This window comes from Mugil cephalus, chromosome 15 (assembly GCF_022458985.1).
Source record: "Mugil cephalus isolate CIBA_MC_2020 chromosome 15, CIBA_Mcephalus_1.1, whole genome shotgun sequence".
In the NCBI taxonomy this organism is placed as follows: domain Eukaryota; kingdom Metazoa; phylum Chordata; class Actinopteri; order Mugiliformes; family Mugilidae; genus Mugil; species Mugil cephalus.
The window spans coordinates 13497389-13522251 of record NC_061784.1 but is presented as its reverse complement, the minus strand read 5'-3'; the positions used below and the strand labels follow the sequence as shown (position 1 = coordinate 13522251).

General features: G+C 44.5%; 1 protein-coding gene across 3 annotated transcripts in view; it reads right to left on the bottom strand.

The window, feature by feature from the left end:
* The window catches only part of LOC125021069 (serine/threonine-protein kinase DCLK1-like), a 44968-nt gene extending 20499 nt beyond the window's left edge, over positions 1 to 24469 (bottom strand). Inside the window, exons 1-5 of one of the 3 annotated variants that reach the window (XM_047606889.1) lie at positions 24175 to 24466; positions 23217 to 23612; positions 22388 to 22737; positions 7496 to 7595; positions 4567 to 4674 (exon numbers count right to left, since the gene is read on the bottom strand). In XM_047606889.1, coding sequence (XP_047462845.1) covers positions 4567 to 4674; positions 7496 to 7595; positions 22388 to 22737; positions 23217 to 23577 — 919 coding nt within the window. In that variant the 5' untranslated portion in view covers positions 23578 to 23612; positions 24175 to 24466. Of the gene's footprint in view, positions 1 to 4566; positions 4675 to 7495; positions 7596 to 22387; positions 22738 to 23216; positions 23613 to 24174 lie in introns of all 3 variants that reach the window. The other 2 variants (XM_047606891.1, XM_047606890.1) reach the window with 2 other exon arrangements.
* Between the last annotated feature and the right edge of the window lie 394 nt (positions 24470 to 24863).

Genomic DNA, 24863 nt, shown 5'->3' with positions numbered 1-24863 from the left:
GAATTTAATCACTCTGATGCTCCTTGTTAATATTAAAATAGTAAAATTATTAGAGTTCAGTGTAATTATAGACAGAGGCCTGCAGCATGATCCATCCATCTAACGAGCACACAATGCACAAGTCTCCGAGCTTAATTTTTTTTTAATTTTTTTTTTTTTACATGTGCTGGGAAATAGACAAAGAAGTTATAACTGCAGCCCTGAATGGATTGAGCATTTTTCTCGGAAGGCTTGTGTTCTCGAAAACAAAACATGAAGAGAGAGACAACGGGATTGTCTAGTACGACAACGCAAAACAGCACATAAAACACACCTCATAAAATGCTTTGCAGTTCGCCTTGTTCCATCAGCTGACTGCTTTTGTGTCTGCCATATTGAAAAGAAACTCTTTCCTTTATTTACATCTCACTCTACTGTGTAAAAAAAAAAAAAAAAAACGCGAGATACGTCACGGCCCATGGCCACAGTGTATTACTGCTGCACTCGTCACCGAAGTCATAGAAGTACCCTCAACAAGCAAAGTTAATGACTGTGATGGGTTAGTTAGTTGTTTTTGATGTGATTGTTTTCGGTTAAATGTTTAAACAATCTCGACTTTTTACAGTGTTGCACACGCATAGTGAGATTTAGAGCTGAAAATGACCTTACTATAACGCCACGTTTGTAAAAATAAACCGCATTAAAGGAGCTGGAATTTTTTAGTTGGAGGATTTGTCGAGGTGTTCAAATCCTTAAAAGCTTTCGATCGGTGTATAATCTGATGATCTGGACACAAAAGTAACTGATAAAATTAGATGCAGATCATTTTTACCAAAGAGTGAAACAGGCAATTACAGGACTTCAAAAACCAAATGCTGAATACAGATGGAAAGTATTTCATTATATATTTGTAGATTATCTCTGAAATTAAAGGAGTCCATGTTGTTGCTCATTGGTGTTATAAGTCCATGTTAATGTATCCCGCTGTCATCAAGGAGTGATGCCCCTGCTATGGGGTGGGGCTGCCTGGTCTGGTCTGGGTGGTTTATTTACACATACACATTCACACATATGCCAGGTATAAACGTTTCCCAGCAGAACTCTGAATTGTCACAAGACGATCAATGTTATCAACGTCTCCTGTCAGCGGTTTTAATGTTGTGGCTGATCGGTGTACGTGCCAAAATCTTGTTTCGTAAGTGTATTTCAGAGTTTGCCATTACCTAGAGAATGATTTCAAATGTTAAGGACTCATCCTGCAATTAGCGGCGTATTCCAATTTGCATCCAATCAAAGGCTTTTTGACAATTTTCACTACCCCCCCTCCCTCCCTCCCTCCCTCCTCCACTTGCTTTTCATCCTCACAGTGCCTGATTGGGCCTAAATATGAAGTGGTAAATTTTAAATTACTTTGATTCAGTTCGGTAACACATGAAAAAAAAAGAAAAAGCGGTGGCTAATTTCCACGCTGTCATCATTTTTTTCCCATTTAATTCCACAGTATAACGCCTCCCGGTTGCTTTCTGCTTTGTGTTTGCATGAGTGTGAGACTGTCTCTGTCTGTCTGTCACACGCGGCTCTTCGAGGTCTCGGCTGCAAACACACACAAAGAGCAGCCAGACGCAGAGAAGGACACCAGGTGGTGGTTGACAGCACACATGTTGTGTTACAAGCTCTCACTCAGTCTCTCTCTCTCTCTCTCTTCCACTATTTCAGAGAAATCGCATCTGCTCTCTGCGGCTCCTTGGTCCAGCTTATCAGACGTGATAAATAATTATATTATGTCTGCGTTGGCTGAATGGAAAATTAATATGGGACCTCAAGGCTGCTTTCAGAACACCAGAAGAACTGCAGCGGGGTTTAAAACTAATGGAGTTCATTATTGTGCTCCGACATGACGGACAAGAAATAATGAAATCCCAGTAATAAACATCCAGAAATAGACGAGTCTGTCCTGTGTGGCGTCTACACTTTTGATTTCTTTGTGAACATCTCAGATAAAAAAATTAAAAAAAAGGTTCTGACTGAGGGTGCAATTGAATAAACTCTGCAATGTGATCACATAATTACTTAATAATAATAATCAGTCAAATGCACTAAATAGCCCACATTAGATGCATCAGGTGATTAATGCCACAATTAAGGTAAATACCACTGTTATGTAAAATATTAACTCTTCGCTTTCATTCATTTGGAGGTCGGCCCGGATACTAGACAAAGACGGGAACACAGGTGTAAACACTGATAAAAACATCCAGCAAACTTGTTCGCAAATCACGGACATGTTCCAGTTGAAGGAGCAGGAAGAAACGTTGACAGGAATCTCTCCTGGTTTTGTTATATATATGAATCTCATAACTATTGTCACTGATTGAAGGTTTAGTCCATAATATTCATCAAACAGCAGCATACTTTAAAGTATACTTTAGCATTCTCCACATCCAAAGGTGAAACCTTAAAACTTAAACCTATTCAATACGCAACCATATAAAAAGAACAATGAGGCAGATTGTCACTATGTTTGGCATTTTTGCTTGATGAATGAATAAACTGTAAGTAAATAACAAGTATAAATGTGAGGCATGAATCAAATAATGGCGATGGTGCTATCTTAACACTAGTGGCGATCAGGCATAACATTATGACCACCTTCCTAATATTGTGTAGGTCTCCCTTGTGCCTCCAAAACAGTTGTGAGTCATCACAAAATGCCGCTGTTCCCGTCTGTCGAATTGTTTTGACTTTCGTGTGTGTTTGTGTCAGGCTGCATTCTGCTGGGTATGGTGTCATTGGTATGGGGAGGGGGGGCCTGGTCTGGTCAAGGTGGGTGGTATATCTCTAAGTAACTTCCGCACAAATACCAGCTCCAAAAGTTTCCCGTCACCACATCATGACAAATGTTATTTACTTCTCCTGTCAGTGGTCATAATGTTGTGGCTGATCGGTGTACTATAACTACTGTACACAACAATAATATTTATGAGTCATCCTGGAAAAAAAAAATAGGAAGAGACCATGGTGTGCTTTTGATATGAGAAAGACAAAAAAAAAAAGACCACCCATTAAGCAACGGAGTCGAAAACAACAGCAGGGGGTCGGTCAGGGTCAAACAGCGGGACCGATCAGTTATCTGTCATTTCCTGCTGCCCTCTCATCTCTCGTGTTACAAGCTAATGATGTTTTAGGTGGCGGGGACAGCGTGATACAAAACAGACGACGGTGACCCGGGAACATTTGATGATATTAAGTAGTGGAAGCGGCGACAGCAGCAGCAGCAGCAGCAGCAGAACGGGAACATTTCTCAGAAGTGGAAACGCCAGAGCGCTCTGAGTCAGGGTTCCAGCGCCGACCGAGCGTCAGCCCTCCACTGCAGGCCGTTTCACAGGAAGTCGCTGCCATATATGGCCGTCGCGAGCTATTGTCTCTTTAGCTACATGTTCCTACTGTGCTATGTTTCCATGGCAACCAAGAGGAGTCTGTGTGTGTGTGTGTTTTTTTTATGTCTGTTCTGTCTCATGTCTTCTCTCTCTCACACACACACATTAGTATACACCTTCATTCCAGCCAGCGAGATCAGATCAGCCTATGACTCACTCTCATAACCTTTTCCCCGAAGTTTTCAAGCTATTAGCATCCAGAACTTTCTCTTCTCACCCCAGCTGTTTCTCTTCCCTCTTACTTACTCTTCACTCACTTTGCCCTCAACGCTAAACGCTGGTTTTCGCCCCAAAATGAAAAATGAAACGCGTGTGCCCAAAATTTGCGCGCAGGGATGCAGGTGGAGCCACTTCTTCCTGGCACGTTGCCGAGCGTTGCATCACCCATTGAATCATCAACAGCGTGAAAGGTGTCCGTGCACTCGGACCACAAAAATAATTACAGCGAGAGCCGAAAGTGAAGTGCACCGTTGCATAACTAGGCGTTTTACACACACAGCTAAAGCCCAAGCTGTGCAAATCAGGACAAGGATGATATTTGTTGACGCTCTAAGTTGATCGCTCTAGTCCTCGCCAGCTTTGAGCCTCACACCCGTTCCTTTTGTGCGCATCTTGTTTAGCTGGCAGATAAACAACGGCGCAGGTTGCAGCGAAAGCTCCCACCATTTTTTCTTTATTACATTTCATTAGTTTGTCAGGTGAAGAATGGCTTGTATGGGGGAGCTGCAGAGTTGAGTCACCATCCTCGTTCCCCTTTTCTTTTCCTCTCTCATCTTCACTCCGGCTCGCCCTCTTCTGTCTCTTTTTCTTTTTTTTCTTTTACATGTCTCATCCCTGTTTGCATTTTTCCCTTGTCCCTCGTGAAGTCATTCTCATTTCAATTCAGATTCCGCACGCACACGGATGTGCGCAACGTCAGACAGTCTGCAGAACTCAGATATCGTTGCAGAGTACATTCATGTTGCGCCGCGGCGCGACTTAAAGAGACAGAAAACACTCGGCAATCACGAGAGGAAGGACGCAAACGGCTTGAAACTGCAGCCACACGTCGGTGCGAGGACGCGCGGGACCACACTCACACGTCTTACACAGCATGATGAATTCCGAGAGGAAAGTAGGATGAGGAGAAAGGCACTTTTTACTGTCTTACCGGATGCAGGGGACTTGCTGCGCAGTGATTGGATGACAGTCTTGGGGGAGCCTCGAATCAGTGAGCCAGACATCTTCCCATAGTTTACAGACTTCATCATACGACACTCTGCAAGCACAAAGACCGTTCCTTAACCTTTTGTCCGCTTAAACCTTCTGCAAGTCCACATATATGTGTGTGACATAAAGACATGACGCTTAACATGAGGCTTAATGGAGCCCTAACACAATAACTTCAAAACTTGCCCAGCCAGTTAAGAATGAAACTTAAATCCAAGCCGACTGTTGTTTTAATGTTGTTTTGATTGATTTTGCCCTTTAGTCATGCAAGAAAACACCAAACTGCTGATGTATCCGCGCAACTGTAATTGGTTTTACCTTCAGGTCCCCTGCAAAAACGAGTCCTGACCTTCAAGAGGGCTCGCTTTCCAAACGCAATTATTGTGGCGATTCACGAGTGACAGCCGTGACTCACGGAGGTCTGATATTTTACAGGCACACGGTCGGTGATAAACGAGCCGTGCGACGGCGCTCGCACCACCCCGCCCGCCTCCTTCACCCCCAAAACTTTGCTCGTCTCCTGCTCATTAACCCAGCCCCATTATAGCTCATTGCCATCTTAGACCGGTGGGGAAGAGGGGGAATTGTACAGCATGTCCTCAGCTGCAGGAGTGTGCGTATAAGGGTGTGTGTGTGTGTGTTTTGCTTGTGAGGCAGTCATCGTGGCCCGGTGATTAATGCACAATCCAGAGTGTTAACATGATGACAGTGTGCCAGAGCTGAGGCACAGGCGATAATTATAGTGATGCTAAGAGGAGGCGAAGTTGTCTGCAACTCTGACTCCGACTGTCTCTCTGTCTGTTTGGTTTGTCGCTCCGCGCTCCTGACTGTCGTACACCGCCTCTGGCCCTCTGTCTGCCAGGGCACGAGGAGGTGTCAAATTATACTCCCGGCCTTTCTGGGGGCAGAGAATACATTTATGCACGCGTGTATTTGAATCACTTCGAGTTGGGGAAACGGAATCTTCACGCGCTTTGGAGTTCCTCCCATTCTAGGATAAAAAAACGTTGTTGCAGCTAGGTCAGACATAAATTGGACGCTTAAAAAGTAGCATTTCGTTGGGATTAAAGTTGAATTCATTTGTGTAAAGGTTAGAAAAGGAGATAACTGGAGGTGAGCTGACAAAGCAGGCTCAACGGAGCAAAAAGATATCAGGTAAGTCCAAGTCATAGAACATGTTTAATTTCTATATAAAATATTTCAATTGTTTCCCCCCTATGGGACACATTAAAGGATTGTGTAATCTGATTTTAACAATAATCCAACATACAAACAGGGACGTGGTGTTGCACAGATGGTTTAACCCACATACTGTGGAGCCCTGATCTCAACATCAGTGAGTCAGTCTGGGATTACGTGGAGCTACAGAGGCAGCTGGAAGAGCCCTAATCTGAGCAAGGACTGCGGTAAATCCTCAGTGAAATGGGTACTACTTTTGGTCTGGTGCAACTGCAAACCTTCTGAGAACCGGTCTGCCAGTTTTCTCGCAGACTACAGAGCCACCGAAGAGGACCGCGGTGGAATGAGACAGTCTGTCTCCTCCGGGGGGCCGGCGCCGCTTCACTTTCCCATCTGCATACGCTCGAGTTGTTCATCTTCTTCTTTGGATTAGACGAACTAGACAATAGTTGCGTTTTTCTAAATGTGGCCGTCGTGAATAATCCTGCCCTAAGCCCCTGACGTAAGAGCTTCTTGGTTTTAAACCACCAAAGTGTGGACGTCGATACTGAACCAGTGAATTTTGGGAAACTGGGACCATAAAAAGATACTCATCCCACTCCTACGTTATGATGTATCCTTCCGTGAACTGCCGACTCTGAATCCGGTGGGTAAAAAAAACTCTGATGTTCTTTAAGCAAACACAGACACAAGCAGCAGTTTGTTGTGTTCAAACACACGCCTCTTGCAAACAGGGCAAATGATTCAATCTTTGTGATGCAGAAACGATGTGCTGCTTGCCTAAGGGTGGGGACTATGACACGCTGCTTAAGGAGATAAACATCAGTAATTAAAACCAAGGTGGAAACATCGTGGAAACAGGCTCTTATGAGTCTTGTTGCATGTAGGAGGTTGTTTTTGTGATCTCTCTCAAGAGAGAAGAAGGATGGCTGGCTGGCTAATGGAATCAGCTGGACATTACATTCTGGAAATGAAAGGAGAGCAGCGGGAATGAGAGGGAGGACGGGAAAGAAACAAAAAAAGAGGACGAGCCGGACGTGGGTGACCCAGGTGGGACGGATGTTTTTAATGGATGAAGGGATACGGAGGGAAAGAAATGAATTGAATAAACCTTTGAACAAAAGCCAGCGCACGCTCATTCATGTAGGAGAGAGGGGGAGAGATGAGAGGGTAAGAATTCTAATGCGCGCTAAATGGCAGGAGTCTGTGCAAAGAGAGAGGAGAGACAGAGAGACACGCAGATGGGTGACGGGAGGACAGGACATATCCTCAGCAGACCGCGGCGGCGAGACGGGCAGAGGGGAGGACGGGCAGCAAAGTTAAAATGGGTTAGATGTTGGCTAAAGTGCAGCGGGCCAGTTCATCCAAGAGGGGAAGAGTGGAGCGGAGAGACAGCAGAGCATTAACCACAGCCAAACAGTCGTCTGCCACCTGAACCATGGACACGGGGCGTTTTTCAGAGAAGACACAATAAAATATCAATAATAAATGATGAAAATAATGAAAAACACTATGATCGTAATGTGATCTAAAACACAAACTGTGGGAAATAAAGCAAATAAAACAAATGCACGTAAACATTGAGAAAAAAAAGAAAGCAAGGAAGGAAAGGAAGGAAGGAAGAAAAGGAAGGAAAGGAAGGGTGCCACAACGTCAAACGTCAGCGCGGAAATGCCAGAGGCGCCACTCACCACTTTCATCCAGCATCAAGTCGTCCTGGTAGCGGAACTTCTCGGGTCCACAGGCCACGAAAATGTCCTCATCGCCGAAGAAGTCTTGCAGACACAACACCTGGAAGCAGACGTTTGAGTTCAAGCGTTATTATTTTGTCAGGTCACATGAGCACGCTTTACTCTTTTCTGTCCCGCAGACAGTGCGCGGATGTCAAGCCGCCCGGAAGCAACAATGGCTTTGTACTGTTGAATGGATGGATGATTCGCGCAAGGACAACTCAACAATGTCACATCAGAAATTTCCCTGCAGCTCTGAAGAACTGAAGTGACAGCTCTCCAGTCGCACTCCAGCACCGTGTACTCATGCACTGCATACCATAGAACACTCCCACGGTCTTCTTTGCCCTCTAGTGTCGAGGTGAAAAGGTGCACTCGCTGGCCCCCGGGAGACTGATAAGGAACACTAGGGCTGTCTTGTCTGTGCATGTTTGTTTGCGTTTGCGTATGCGCACGCATCGAATCCCTGACCTGCAGCGCTGTGCCGCTTCTGCAGCTATTGAGGCTATCGGTGTCTATAATGAGACCTCGCTGAGTCACTCATTGGCTGGTGCGCGGCAGCACGTGCGCGGGACACCTAAAAGAACGAGTGCTCCCTGAAGAGTAGTGTCTTAGAAATGCTAATGAGCAACACATGAGACTACAGGAAGAGCGTATACACCGGATGACCTACACAGGGACTTTAAAAGGTTGTATGGGAGAGAGGATCTGCAGCAACAGAGTAAAAAGAGATAAATGAGTTGAATAAGCATAGAGCTAAGCTAGTCTGCGTATGTATAATAAGGAAAAAACATGGTCTTTATGAGGCTCTCTCATTCTTTGGCAGACCGTGCCGAGGAGTTAAGACAGCGACAGGTAGCAGATCTTTAGAGACGAGGTAAAAGGGTCTGTAGAACGCACATTATTTCATCAAGAGGTGCCGCGTTTTATCCAAAAATCTTCAGCCTAAGCTTTTAAAACCTCCATTTTTTGCACGACACACGCGTTACTTGGCTTTTTAATCGTACAAGTTCACTCGGCCAGGGAGAAACCTCCGCAACAATGCGTCCATTATAACAAACGGGCAACAAAACGCGCCGCTGTTCGTTATTTTCTATTTGATGTAGTCCACGGCTAATTCCACAGCTGATACAAAGTCTGCGCGATTAACTCAAATAACTTTAATTACACCCCACAGGCCACACCGTCACACTGCAATCAGAAGAACTGTCAATATTTCAGATTGCATTTCGCGTCATGCGACGGTACAGTCTGAAAGGGATTTACAGCGCGACAACAGTTCATTCATCCAGTGTGACAAATCTCCCACCAAAAACGTATTAGGAGCTATTATGGTTCAGGCTGCGTGGAGGCCTCGCGCCGCCCGGAGTCAAGGCGTAAACACAAAGCTGCCGTTATTGCATTTTCATGGCAATTAACACCCAGGAATCCATTTCGATTCCTATTAGACACTGATCAACACCCCAATGGAAAGTCACAGCTGATATAACAGCTTTATTAACAAAGTACCAGACAAACAGCGAAGAGGCCATTCTGTGTTCGAGTGTGTGTGAGGGTGTGTGTGCGAGCTGCCCTACTTTACCCCCCACAGACTTTTAATGAGCCCACAGGGAGACCAAAAACAAGTTCAATCTCAGACGCAGACTCTGGGGAGTATGGATCGCTTTCATTAAACTTTAAGGCATCCCTGTGTGTGTGTGCGCGTGTGTGTCTGCCTACATTTGAACACAAGTCACGTCAAGACAGACACACGCATGTACACGGCGTGCGTTCGTGTGGCAGGAAATGATAATATTCTACTTTCATAACCGAGTGCATATTGCTTTGTTCCGTGTTATCCCCCGATAGTGATAGTGCTGGTGATTATTTCAGGGGCGAGCGGCTCCACTTCCTAACAAGATGGCTGTGATAGTGATGCCGGTGCTGTTACCATTTCTCCAGTGAGTCAGCGCTGATGGGACGCATCGGCCACTTCTGCCCGTACCAGGATTATCTTTTTATTTAGTCAATTTATTTTTTTTAACATTATTTTTCATCTTTACTTCAGTGTCATATTTCTGGGAGTTGCCAAGGCATGATAAATGGAATTAAAAGCAATCGAAGAATGTCATTAATAATAATTATAGTAAAAACGCTGTTAGCTGACGCTACCAGTGACTGTTTGCATAACATTATGACCACCTTCCTAATATTGTGCAAGTCTCCCTTGTGCCTCCAAAAGTTGTGACTCATCAGATAATGGACATGGGTCTTCTGAGGGTGTCCTGTGGTGTCTGGAAACAGGATGTTGCAAACGGGGGCCTTCGGGTCCTATGGGTTGAGGGGAGGGGCCTCTGTGGATCATCCCACAGATACTTGGTCAGTTTGAGATCTAGTGAATTTAGAGAAAGGTCAACACCTCGTGTGTGTGTTTTTTTTTTTTTTTTTTTTGAGTTTCTCCTAAACAACAACAGGCTGCATCCTGCTGGAGACGTCTACTGCTGCCGTCAAGGAGCGTCATTGCTATGGGGGGTGAGGGTGTCTGGTCTGGTCTAGGTGAGTGGTCCATGTCTAAGTAACATCAACATGAATGCCTGGTCCAAACGTGGATGGTCAGTGTCATTTACTTGTCCTGTCGGTGGTTTTAATGTTGTGGCTGATCGGTGCATTCACACACAGGTGGTCACACCTGGCTCTGGGACACTGTGACGCTCATTTCCCACTATTTTTTCAGGCTTTTGTAAAGAACATTAATCTGATAAATAAACTAATGTCCGTATGTTACCACCTACTGAGTGGCGGTGTTTGGTCAATTAATTGATAAGCCGATTGGCAGAAGTCACATTCAGCTCTGGGAAATTGCAGAGAACATTGCTCACAACAAAACTGATTAAATTCAATTCAAATCAGTTTTTTTTTCTTTTCCCCAGAGCGAGCACTAAGGGCACAACAGCAAGGAGAGACTCTCTTTTAACAGGGGGACACATTGAGAAGCTCGTATGGAGGGGACCCGTGTGCTTGAGGCCTGCAGGCAGAAAGCGAGAAACAATAGAGGGGTGGGACAAGAGGGAAGGAAGGAGAGGAGAAGAAAGGAGAAGCTGAAGCAAGCAGAGAGACTCGTGCATCTGGATAAAGCACATACGAAAAGAGAAACAAAGAAGAGAGGAATAGAAAATCATTTTAATCCAGAAATGAATCTATTATTCAAAAATGAATGCGTTGAGTAGCTTTGTCCTAATTATCTGTTTTGTGACGCAGTTCGAGTATCAGCTCTTTGCTCTGAGAAACTGTACATCTATTGCTGATTTTTTCTTTCTTTTTTTATTATAAACTGTGTCTTGAATTAATGGGTGGGGGTAGGGGTGGTTCTCCTCAGCTGACAGGAGGAAGTTGTGCTGTGCATTAATGATCTATACGGCTCTAGTGGGAAAACTGCCAAGCTGTGTTTGTTCTGTCTTCACATCTACAAGCAAATACAGTAATTATGATGCCAGGTGATGACACATTTTACCATTTGCTGCTGTTCGTGTAGAAATACTAGAACTAACATTAGATGTACACAGAGTTAAATGTCTTTGTATACAGTCTCAATGTTCTATCATATAAAATAACTACAATCTTAACAGGTTAAGAGTTACACCAATCTGAGAGGCAAAAACTATCAAAAGTTAGATGTTTATTCATTTTCAGTTGATTAGAATAATGCAGTTATCACGACCTATAAAGGTGTAAATCCTCTCTCTGTTTATCTCTGTTTTTCTGGACTTCTTCTCTCCCCCTTTCACTACAGAAACCAGAGGGGAGCAGTGGCTCAAGAAGCCAAAGCTTCCTGAGATGTGTCCCCAGTGGCTCTCCTCTAGGTTCTGGGAAGGCCCCAGGCAAATATATAGCTGTGTTATCCCCCCCTCCCTTCCAAAATAGCAAAATCTGTATGGGTTAGATAGAAGGAGACCCTTGGAGTATCACCCATACTCTGTGGGCCATCTCAGGTTTAAGGGCGTGTAGGGTTTAAGTGTTGTCGTTGCAAAATGTGCCTTCAAAAGATGCATTTTTTTTTTTGGCCTGTACGTTTGCTGCCCTAAGTCAATCTGACCACGCCCTGAGATGAGGTCAAACGAGAGCAGCTCTCACAGAAACAATGCTCTTTGAAGGTGCTCCTCCTGAGAAAAAAAAAAAAACTGCAGCATGAAAGCTGCAGAAAAGCTGGTGGGTAAACAAGGACGAAAGAAAACACACAGAGTGTGATCAGACTGAAGAGAACTGGGGGGGGACCGAAGGGAAACAGGGACAATCTCCATGTAGGGCAGCGTCTGAGGGCACCTTTAAGCTGACGAGCAACTGTATACCGAGAAGGGCGTAAAAAGTATGGTTGCCATGGCGACAAAGCCCCGCAGGATCCGGTGCACCGCTGGTGCGTGCCGCTAAGCGGAAGATGTGAACACTGTGATGAGAGAGCTCCATCGTTCTTTTTTTTTTTTTTTTTATCTATCTACCGTGAGCATGATAGGCTACAGAAATGCACCGTTCACCCAAAATCCACACACAAACAAGTGGTTCAAGGCCTGGTTCTTATTGACACGCTCATGCGAAGTGCCAAAAAACAATAATGAGGAGCTTTTAGCGAAGCGTAACAGACAGGCCGACGAATGAACAAAGAGTGCAGGGAGCTGGTGGAGGTGAAAAGAACAAAACCAGCCAGAGACTAAATAAAATCCCCCGAGTTAGCGAGGAAGCAAACAGACAGACGGAAAAGAGCAATAGAGGAGGAGATCTATTCCTGACTGCTGCTCTGAGCCCTTTTCTGAGCCCAGTGACAAAACAAGCTGCTTTGATGTCTCTGCCGTTCCCGTCTCTCAGAGAACCAGCACGGTTACACAACACCTAGCGCTGCTGCTGCTGCTGCTGCTGCTGGAACAAGGACAGGAAGAAACAACAAAACTAAAATAGGATGATGAGAAGGAACCGAATGAGTGCACACAGAGACACAACCCTACATGATGCTGCCATCAACTTCCATGAATGTTAAAATATATATGAATATGTATATAAAAATGTAGAGTGGGTCACAATGATTGGAGCATTTTAAAAATACTTCCATGCATTATTTTAAAATCAGCCCTGCAGAAATGAGGCTGTGTCTTGTGTCTTGAAAGCCTCACAAAGCTCAGTCTCCATCAATCTGCTGTCCACTGCCTCCATGACTGACAGGTGAGTGTATACATATAATGTACGTAACCATAAGAATAAGAAGACCATATACTGCCCTAGCACCACTGTTATACATACACTGATTTCATATATATGTTTATTTTAAGATGAGAGACTAACGCCTTTTTTCGATACTTTTGTATGTCCTGAAAATATAGAGAACTGACAATAAAACCCTTTGAACCTTTGAATCTCGGGTCTAAATCCTTTTATGTTCCTACTACGCCCTCTAGCGTCCAATCACCAAACTCCTACTACGTGTTATATCTTCTCTTTCCTTTTTTCTTCTGGCTTTGGACACACGCAAAGCACGTTGCAGCAAATACCATTTTCGGAGCTGGATCATAAACTGAAGGCAAATAAATGACACCACATGGTGGCACTGTTTAATAACCAAGACGTTCAGAAACTCTCAAGCCTTTCCAGGCATCACACAGCAAGGGAAGCACAGACAGGTGAGGTTAATTATCTGGTGTTTGACAGAAACAGCATTGAGTCTCATAATTTATTACTGGACAAACCATGTATAAGTTGTGTATATATCAAAAAACAATGAAGAAACGTTTACAGCATATGAAGAAATGTAATGGTTGGTCTCTTATAAAGACTAGAAATTCAAATGGGAGAATCAGAGCCAGTTAAAACCACATGTGCAACACATCTAAAAATACCCCAGAATTTCAGGTGCACTTTATCTACATTTTGTCCAAATATGTATTTGCCTTAATGATATTTGCTTTTTCTTTACTACTCTCAGAGAGGTTTACTGAGCTCTCTCTGAATATATTATGTGATCAAATGACTTGTTTAATGCTTTTGTTCGGCTTGTTTATTTTGTCCTGTCGGCCAAAGTCCTTATTTTTCACTTTATCCACCAACTCTGGGCCAGATGCAATTTTCAGGCAGGCAGATTTGATTACCTACTCTCCAATATTGTGCTGCCTCCGTGCCTGTGTGCACTGTATATCACTTCCTGCGTTTTTAAAACCTTTTCTGGTATTGTGACCTTCACAAATAATCTCCTGGTGTTTCATTTCGCCTGGCCTCATACTGTCATTGGCTACGTTCTCACCACAAATGACACAATCTGGCCGAGTCCTTACATAAAACATACATAAAAAAAGTCCTTTCAAACTCTTGAGAATTGAATCAGCAATTTTAGATCAGGTGCATTGTTTTTATTAATAAAATAGTGATACAAAAGAAGTGTGGCCTACTATACAGCTACTGTTTGTGGTGTTATCAAACCACATCAACATATGTCTCACTGCTTGTTTTGTAAAGACATGCACAAATGACTGGATGCCACCATAGATTCTGACAAAGCTGATGTCGTAATGTCTTTCCTAGTTCTCGCCAGCAGCTCCTGAGAATCAACGGCTGGGAACAAATCATCAGTGACAACACTCTGTTTATTCCGATCAGCTATTTTTTTTCCCTGTCAGATTTCAGGTCTGCTCGAGGAATCATCTGCCACCTCCTCACATTTAAGTGGGGATTTCTGACAGCCAGTCAGGGGCAGCTGAAGTGTAACAACGTCAAGGCAATTGTAAGTGTATTTGTATCTAGGAAACAGGCAACTGTGACTGATGGTCATGTAATTTATTAATCAGTCAATCAATTACACTATAATTAATCAATTAATTTACCATGGCAATAAATAAATAAAAATTCTCTGTCTTGTATTGTGTTAGTCTTTATTTTTGGACTGTGTGTAGATCAGCCACAACATTAAAACCACTGACAGGAGACGTGAATAACATCTGACCATCTTGTTTTGTTTTATGATGGGAAACGTTTGAAAACTCCATTCATGTGGATGTTACCTGTGTCCCCGATGGCAGCAGCCTGACACAGACACGCACACAAAAACGCTTTAGGAACAACTAAAACACATGATAAACAGCACAAAGTGTCGACCTGGCCCCCAGACATGCTCCCACTAACAACATTCTGTCACCAGACACCACAGGACACCCTCAGAAGGCCCATGTCCATTTTCTGATGAGTCACAACTGTTTGGAGAGAGAACTACACAATATTATGGAGGCGTTATGACATAATCTTATGTCTGATTGGTGTATGCATTAATCAACAATGAGAAAGGCTTAAATAAAGCATTTGCACTGCAACTATGTGTGGGGATTAAACTGCGCACACACTTCCAGTACAAGTGGTTCTCTGGTATGAAACAGAGGCATTTCTCTGAGAGGCAAAAAAAAAAAAAAAAAGACTCAACCACTAATCTTCTGCACCACAACAGACTCTCAGTGGCTACACAGAGGACATGGTGAGGTCAACATAATCCAGCCCACAAAGAGACCACATTTTGGAGGGATGAGCCGTGGCTGCGCTCTGCCAGAGGAGCTTAGCTCAGCGGAGCTGTCCACGGTGCTGAAACGACTGCCGCCGGCCGCCAGGGCCCCACTGCCTCACTGCTCTGAAACACTGGCAGACAGAGAGACACGCAGACAAACCGACAGAGGCCGAAAGGTGTGTGTGCTGATGCAAATAAAGAGGTACAGAAACAGAAAGAGCGACTCACGCGCAGCCTCTCATGTGATGGGATGTGAAACGATACTGACGGACAAAGCTTTAATATTTAAAGAGCAACGCGCTGAGGCAATAACACAGAGTAGGTGGCCTAGAGTTGAACGCAAATGTTAGTGTTAAGTTCATTGTGTAGGAACATAAATGGCATTTAAATGTTAATGTAAAGAAATTAGCAGAGTGGTTTCTTTTCTAAATATTACCACCTAAATATTTAATGGGCATTAGTTTTGAAAAAAGAGAAGAATATTAAAATACCAGCAAAAAATGTCCCGCTCTATACCTGAAAAAGCCTAAATGCATTACCTTCTCCTCCAGAGGAATATAAATCATTACCTAATCCCCTCTTGGACTCAAAGTAGACACAGAAAGGAGGCAAAGAGCGACGCCACCCGTCAAGAGCACAGATAGGCAGACATCAATCTGAGAAAAAAAAGCACCTGGACCCCGGGGGAGAATTCACACACCACACGGCCTCCCGCTGCTTCAATCAGCACACTCCCAGCACCCCCATATAACCAAACAAACGAGAGGAGATGAGAAACGACGGAGGGAGCCTGGGTACGAAGAGCTAAGAAAGTGGTAGGAGAAAAGGGAGCAGCGCTGACGTGAAGCCAATTAACTGCGCAGCGGGCTGAGCTGGCTCTGGTGTTACTGTTCACCTCAAAGCAGCGCGGCAGACTGACTGCCTGGCTGCCTGGCTGGCTGCTCTGTTGCATAACGTCTTATGTAACAGCTTCTGCTCTCCACAGAAGGAAAGCGAACTTTCTGTGTACGTATTTTCTTCGACATTTCATTTTCCCGTCCATCATGTGTCGAAAACACCTTTTTGCCGTTATGAAACGACGGCTTCACCCTTTTCCATCTTCTGTAACTAGAAACTGTTCATTCCTTAACTGGTTCTCCTTTACGGTCCTGTATTGATCTGTCTCCATCCTTTGAAGCTGTTGGCCTACATCCATTTTCGAGAATACGCGCGCACACACATATATTACGAGCTGAATTAACGAGCAGAACGTGTTAGTACACATGTTTCTCTGGTGTGAGTGACGACCGAGAGATTGTGGGATCATTTAAATGGATCGAGCAGTCATGACTAACTTGAGGGCTTTTGGCAGTTTGGTTGCCAGTCTGTCGAGAATCAATCTGCAACTGAATATTCCTGTGATGGTGGATTAATAGTCGGCTAATTTTCTCTTATCAGAAAGTAATAAATGTTGCCTCATGGGCACGTGTCTTGTTTTGTCCAACCAAAAAGCCAGGTTTCTATGAGAAAAACAACCATTGCTCATTAATTTTCCAGTGGCTTAATAATTGACTTGACCAAGTAGCTTTAGCTCTATATCTGTAAATCATAACTGGAATGACAAGTAATACAGACGTGCTATAATCTACTGCATTCACTTTGTCTTTAATGTCATGCATCATCCCTTTACATTTGGAACATTTTAATATTACAAGTATACAAAAAATATGCATTCAAATCACGCAGAATAAACCTCAGAAACTGAAACTGACAGACAGAAATAATTCATTGGCAACTCAGACATTAAAAACACTAATTAAAATGATTTATAAGCTGCTTATGAGTTTTTATAAATATACTTACAGAAGTTGAAACTACAGATGCAGAAATGTGCTCTTTATCATATCAGAGTATCACAGACTTTAATACACATTCAGATTTAATTATGTAAAGATTTGAGATCCAACCTTCTAAGCAAACCACAACATTTTCACCACCCCGGTTATTTCGAAGTGTTGGGATTTGATAAAGTCTAATCTGAAAGCAGACATATGTCGTCCCAACTCTTTAAGCGACTAAAGCCCTGAAGCTGGGGTGCGGTCTTTCAAATGCAGATTCGTTTGAGTCATATTAGCTCGAGTGAGTGAGTCAGTAAGTGAATGAATCAGACAGCGCCTGTATGTGAGATGAAGTTGTGCTGTGACTAAGTTCTCAACGGTCTGCCGGTGCTGGAAACGTCTGCCATTGATCCTAATTCCTCACTGACTACAATCAGCACCCCCCCCCCAATCTGCTACAGTCGCTGTTCAATGGCAGACAGAGACACACACACACAGGCTGGCTAACTGAATCACAAAGGGAAAAAAAAAACACAACATAAGCTAAATAACCTGTTACCCCCAAAAGCAGAGGTGTAATCTTAGGATATCTGCTGAAGAATGCGCTTCAAGCCATTTATCATCAGTGTCTCTTACTGCAAATACACTGTACAGTGGCAAGTACACTGTATACCAACATCTCCCAACACACAGTGCTGAGTAGCTGTGACTCAGCAGATCAGCAGGAGCAGATGGACCTCACCTCACAATCCTCCTATGCAGAACAAAACATGATCTCATCAACATGTAAAACAGCTAAATGCTTTGTATATGAGCAGAACATAATCCCTGCGTTTCCTAACACACCATATTTCTCTAAGAAATTTATGTAGAAACTTCCTGCAGAGCTGGACACTGACAAAAGAGGAGAAAGGAGACAAAATGAGAAAACTGAAAAGACGAAAACTTCACAAAAAGGTTTGATGATGTGCAGGGGAACACACAAAGAGGAAGAGAGACAAGGAAAAACGGCGAGTGGGGGGAGAAAGGGCAATGCCATATGTCGCAGCTCTTGGATTTGGGGGTTGCATGCCGGCGTGTGCTAATTAAAAGAGGACTAAATAGCCGTTAAAAAGGTGGAGTGTGGCCAGAAGGAGGCACACAGAAAATAAGTGAAAGAGGAAGATGGTGATAAGAGAACGGCCAATAGACATAAATAGGATAAATAATAAACATTATATAAGAGGATAAAGAATGATACCGACACATAGAGAAGGTGTTAAGAGAAAAAAAAAATCAAAAAAAGAAAACGGGAGACACAGAAGAGAAGGAGGCTGCAGAGTACAGAAGCGGACGATGAAAAAAAAGGATATTAAAAGCTCTTCGGCCTTGCCAACAAGGAGAAAAATAAGCCAACAATGCGGTTCGAGAAGTGAGAGCTGCACTGCAGATAGTGAACAAGTGGTCCGTCTTCACACCTCTCCTACATTAAACCTCTGTCTAATGTGTGATGTTTAATGACTGCACAAAACAGCCATTATATATTGAGTGGCATATATTAAAAGCACGGCCACAAATAATAAAAATAATAACCCCTAATGGAAAAAGACAAAACATACCGCGTTAAATAGTAGCAAGGGGCGAGCTAGAGCAGACAAGCAACTGCAACATCAATTATTCAGACACATTCGGTCCAGAAAAGAGCAAATTATTCCTTTTGTGAAGTCTCGAAACTTGTCCAGCGTGCACAGCCATATGCACAAAAACGCGAGAAGAATGCAAGACCACAGATATGTTGGCGACGCTTGGTGACAACCCTGACATGCTGATTTTAAGGGAATCTTAATAAATCATGTCAGCGTGCTAGCATTTAATAATTTATTATATTTTATATATTAACATCGATACAGTAATTAAACCACCAAACCCGTCCGGACCACAGAACTAAGTGGAAACAACTCTTGGTGAGCCAATGTGCTGAAAACGAAAAACATTTTGCACTGTTTTGCATTAGCCTCGTCTTTTTAGCATGGGAGGTCAATGTGGGAACAGCGCCGCTTGCCCGAGCTCGACCCGCAGAGATACATACTAAAGGGTCTCATCAGTGAGCCTCTCAATAATAGAACGCAACCAACCTAAGAGATGAGTAAGTGGCATCACTTCATGCACTGGCTAGTAATTGCCCGAAGTTAATGGCAAACGATGCATGAGCAGAAATCTAGATGAGTCCGTTAAAAAGCGTCTGTGTCACTATCCCTGCCTAAGTATGCGTGAGCCTCCCAAAGCTCAAGGCTGCCAGCTGGGGTCCGGCATAGTGTCTGTGTGTAAATAGAGCTTAGACGCATTAGCCGTGCCTGCGTCCTAAGCCACTTACGGGTCTCCTGTCTTCTTGATCAGACGGGCCCGGCTACATCATCGCCACCGCTACAGACCAAACTGTGTGACATCACAACGGGTTAGTCGGTTCCTAGGCAACCGCATCAAATCATCGCGGAAACGGGTGGAAGGTGAAGAGCGTGCCGAGAAATATGAGGATGTAGCAACCCCAAAGGAGAGGGGACGGATCTAAAAATAAAACGGATTTAGCGAGACCAGAGGTACGGGGTGAATCAATATAGCAGCAGGAGTGGGAACCTGATCTGGTCTTCTTCACCGAGAGTCTCGCATTACAGATGGAAATATGATATCCAAAACGATCAGGGTAGAGGAAGCCCTGAGAGGATACTGCACATGAGGGGCTGTACGAGACGGCCTGTCATACGTTGTCCATCTGCACTCCCGTCTCATTCTTATTGGCACTCAGTAGGAAATACTGAAAAATCTAATACCCCCCCAAAAAACGTATTCAACACAATATGAAATATTTCACAAAGAATATTACAATCAAAACTTAATTATTATGTTGGCAATAGTATTGAAAAGCTATGCAACAGTCAGGAACAAATTCATATAGATAATTAAAAGACATAATGAAAGTAGACTGTAGTTGAAAACAGACCCAGGGTAAATGTATTATTCAACTCAACTCACTTCAGCTGCAGTAATTTGATTTCAACTGAACTTCTGACAATCCTCGTACATCTAAACCCAACTCTTCGGCCTCTGGCCTCATTACAGGGGTTAATGAAGGTAAGACGCCCATGCACCGGTTCTAGGATGTGCTCTCTCTCTCTCTCTCTCTCTCTCTCTCTCTCTCTCTCTAGACTCTGCAGCTCTGCTGGGACGTAACGTTACCGGCAGTCAGGCCCAGAAACCTACTTCTGCTGTAGGCTCAATGACTGACGTGGCTCGGCTGACGGCAGCGGCCCACGCACAAACGCACATGCGTGTCGCTGCATGTTCACACGAAGACGCATGAATATTACTTAACCCTTAAGGTAACCTTATCCTCTGGCACACTCCAGCACGCTCCTGATATTCAATAATTTATATTCTAGTGCCTTTAATACACGGTTTACTAGTATAATAATACTCACTAGTTATCAAATAACTGCTTCCTCCTGTCTTCATCAACAAATACTCTATGTGTTCATTAGTACTTCAGAAAACATTCATATTAGCTCAAATCTTTCTCTCTAATGGTCAAGTGAACATGAATTAACCACATTTCATAGGGGGTTAAGTTTCTTACAAGCTTATCTAACATGTAGGAAACCTTTCAAACATATTTAGCTTTAGGTCTTGTTAAGGATTTCTTTCTTTCTAATGCTGGAAACACACATGGGATCAGTTCTATGCAAAGATGTTCTGAACCAGCTGATGAACTGCATGTGAACCTGTTTCCTAATCTTTAAATTTCCATTTTTTTATTAAGATCCCGCATTCTCCCCTTTAAGGCACAATCACAAACTCTCCCACAGGCGCTAACCCACGCCTGCATGCAAAAAATCAGACATAGAAACGAGGAGGAGTTGGTTTTACACACAAGCCCAGCCCAGCACAGCCAATTTGGCAGCAAGCATGTTACCATGCCTACAGGCCCAATCAATACCGCGTCTAAAAATAGCACAGCCATAATAGTCTTACTTCCAATCAAAGAAGGGGTGAATGCAGGGAGAGCAGCTTTTATCGCGTAATCTCTGAGATAACTGTAACCAATAGCAACCACAGGGTTAGTGGGCATTGTGCAAGTGTGAGTTTAATCCCCAACAGGAGGTTTCTAGAGGGAAACCTGATCCTGGGATTTTATTGGCTGCTGCTGAGATCTAGCAGGTCACTTCCTGCTGAGTTAATAGCGGATCATTAAAGAGAGAAGGTGGCTTCTGGGTTCGGATGGCAGGCCAGTGTAAACACATGAAGATCAATCTTGAGAAGTGGAATAACACAGAGTACCAAAACGACCATTAAGGATGAAAGGGCCACGGGATGTAGAGAGCATATTCATGAGCGCGAGTCAGTTAGGACGCGATTACCGTTGAACGACACCGAATGGCAGGACGCCCTTGATGTCCAACACAATCTGTTTCAAAAAGAATCGCGTCGTTCTGACGCCGCTGCCAAGGGAAGAGCAGCCCTGTGTCACTACATTCAATAACTCAGCGCTACAGCGTGACCACACGCGCGCACACACACACACACACACACACACACACACACACACACACACACACACACACACACACACAGACACAGACCACAGACAGGCAGAAACAATGCTAATGGAAAGTGGCACCAGTGATGGAGAGGTGACAGGAAGGCAAACAGGAAGAGACCAGAGAGTTGAAGTATGACACATGTAAACGCTGGCATCGCGGCAGAGGTGGTGTCTTTCTCTCTCTCTCTCTCTCTCTACGGGTAAGCTTGTTTGATCTCATCCGACTGCGGTGCAGGTCAAGTTCAGTTCATGGGACCGTCTACTTTTACTGTGTATATAGTAAAGACTACGAGCATGGGTCAGTGCATGAAGCACATTCATATTCAGAGCTGTTTAAACCGTGATCTTTTTATAGTGACTCCCTCCATAGCTGAGAGAGGGAGCCGGATAGGTGGGCGGACTGTCAGGGGAGACGTGACTCTGATTTATTTCGGTGTTTCGAGGTAGCGCTCTGGCACACATTGTCTTAGCGTGGGTGAGAACCCAGACTCCATTCATAGATTCCTTTCAGCTTTACCTTCTTCTGACCTTTTGCAGTCTCCGTGTCACTCTTTCTCTCCGCGGCTCTGGCTATGAATGTATTCATTCACATTAGGCTCAGGAGCAAAACTGGAAGTGTGATCGTTAAATATTTAGCGTTTTTGACCCTTACGCGTGCCCGTTAAACTTTAATTCCCCTCTCCGAGCAAAATAAAAGCACCGTTTTCATAAAGTAATGACAGTCTTCAGTTCTGGATCCTTTCATCGCACATAAAATCATGTACAAAACCGCAACACAATGTATATTATTGTATACATAATGTTTGACGCCTGTAAAAAAACATCAGCTTTCACTAGTTGTATTGAAAGAGATTGAGTCTAGATAGCAATGCAGGGTAAAAATCTGTGACAGCCGACAAAAAAACAAGTGAAAGCCATCAAGGTAAGTCTAAATGACGGAATGAACAAGGACTTCTCACCAGTTTGCCCTCCAGCGTGTAGATCTTCTTCACCACTCCAGAGTCGAGCTTGATGGCGTCAGTGATGTCGGTCAGGACTTGTTCATAGGAATGGGCCGTTTTCTTGTTCAGGAGGATCCTCACGGCTTTGCGGGGCTTCACCCCGCTCCGCACCACCGTCACGAGCTTCGGACGGATGAAGTCCTTGTTCTCGCGGCTCTCCAGGGGACCGGCCTTGGCGCTGCCCAGAGAAGGGGGCCCGCGGCCCGCTGCCGCCGAGGCCTTGACATTGACCGACCAGTTGGGGTTGACGTTCTTTGTGTAGTCCAACTTCTTGTAAGCTTCGATGGAGCTGCACACATAGCTGTCACCTGTTGGTGTTTGGGGAAAGGGGAAGGAGGGTATTTACAAAAGCAGCATTTGGATTTTAACCAAGCAACAGCACAATTATTCTAGCAGAGAGATCAATTAAAAGCAAAATAAATAAACAGAATTATCATTTATTAGGGATAGTTTGGGAAGTTTCCTTTTCTGCTTTCCTTTTCTCAAGTACGCAGTGTCAACCAAAACTAATTAGAAGCCAGCATAAATGGGTCAAAGGCAGTGACTGCTCTTTTCTCTAAAGTCGCGCTGGTCACCTGACTGCACACAACAGGAAGGGGAGAGGACAGGATCACACAAGACGACACTTCACAGGTCAGGAGTTGTTAACTCTTTCAGAGCGAGGGAGGATGAGATGTCCAGCTCTTTTATATTATAGGCCTACGGGTCTTTATACGTATAGACGTGTCAAGGACTGAAAACGTTTGTGTCGCCACGACTCAGGTGTAACGTGTAGCTGTAAACTCACCTTCTACCAGCTGATCAATATTCGTGATCTTCTTGGTGCCATCTAGGGTGTAGATAGTCCGGACGCCCTGCGGCAGGTTGACGTTGTCGGACAGGGAGCGGGTCAGGTCCGCCAGCAGAGCGTCAAAGGTCCGGAACCGGTCCGCGGAGATGGCGTATACGATCCCGTTGAAGTACCGGTCGCCGTTGCGGTAGAATCGCACCTTCTTGGCTCTCTTCTCCGCGCTCAGAGTCTTCAGGGTCCGGGTCCGGTACAGACTGCAGTGGGCGCTGTGCGTGGGGCTCGGCACCCCGTTCATCCTCGCACTGGACCGGCTGTGCCTCTGACCTTTGTCCCTGTCGTCGAAATGCTCCATCTCCATTTCGCTGCCGAGGCTCACGAGTACGGCTGTACTGTCTGGGGGGGGAAACAAGGAGCGAGGTGTTAAGCGAAAAGTTCTTCGTCGGCGAATAACAAAAGAAAAGGGGGAAAGAAAGCAACGCGGGAGAGGTTCGGACGGCTGTTAAAAGTAGCCAGCCGGTGTCCGTCGCTGGTGCACGGCCTCAAAATAACTCCCTAATGACAGATTAAGTGCTCTTAAGCCGAGCAGTGGACAGTGTGCTTCATGACCGTCTGACGGAGCGCAGCCCGAGTTGTTGTAGAGCAGCAGACGGATGGAGAGCGACAGTCACGAATCAATAATAACCTATTAATTCTGCCCCACAGCCTATAAATATTCAGAGGATATGCGCCCAGCCGGACGCACAGCTGCCTTCAACTCGCAACACATCTAACACCACATAGAATGATCATGTGAAAAGTGGAATATGTATTTTACTTTTTTTTGAGTCTTTGGCTCAAGAGGCACGACTCGTTGAGAACATAAAAAAAGTGTGTTTTAAGGCAGATTATAAGTAAAAGAATTCGTGATCATAATTACAAAAAAAAAAAAAAAAAAAACGCACGTTCATGATCTTACCTACGACAGCACGTAACGCCTCAGTGACGGTCACCTCCAGCCTGACTGATGGTTGATTTCCCAGTAGATGAGAAACAAAAAAAGGAGTTCAGTGAGCTTGAAGCCGACACTGGATGCTGGTAACCTGGTCCTGGCTGCAGTGAGCCCCCCCACCGCGCGTCCCTTTGTTGTCCGGTTGATGCGCAACACCACCACCACCACCACCACCACCAAACACCAGTGTATACGTTTGTTTGTGTGCGCGCGTGTGTGTGTGTGCGTGCGTGCGTAATGATCAAGAAGCAGAGGCTGAACTGAACTGGAAACGGACTGGGTAGCAGCTGCTTCCCCCTCCCATTCTCTCTCTCTCTCTCTCTCTCTCTTTCATCCACCCCCTCTCTCCTCCTCCACGTCACTCTGTCGTGATTTCCATTCAGCGCCCCCCTCACACACACACACACACACACACACACACACACCCCCAGATTAAGATGCAAACCCCCGTTTCCCACCCCTGCTGGGGAGGTTGCAGGTTCTGAACCCCCTCACAGCCTTGAAAACGCGAATCGACAGGGGGAAGGGATGACGGGTTTCATGCTCAGATATGAGAAATACGTGGATATTTTTTTATTTAAAATTGTTTGAACCTCTCTATGCAACATTTCTGGAAGGTTCCCTCTTCAGAGCAGATGACAGGGCTCATCCTTAGC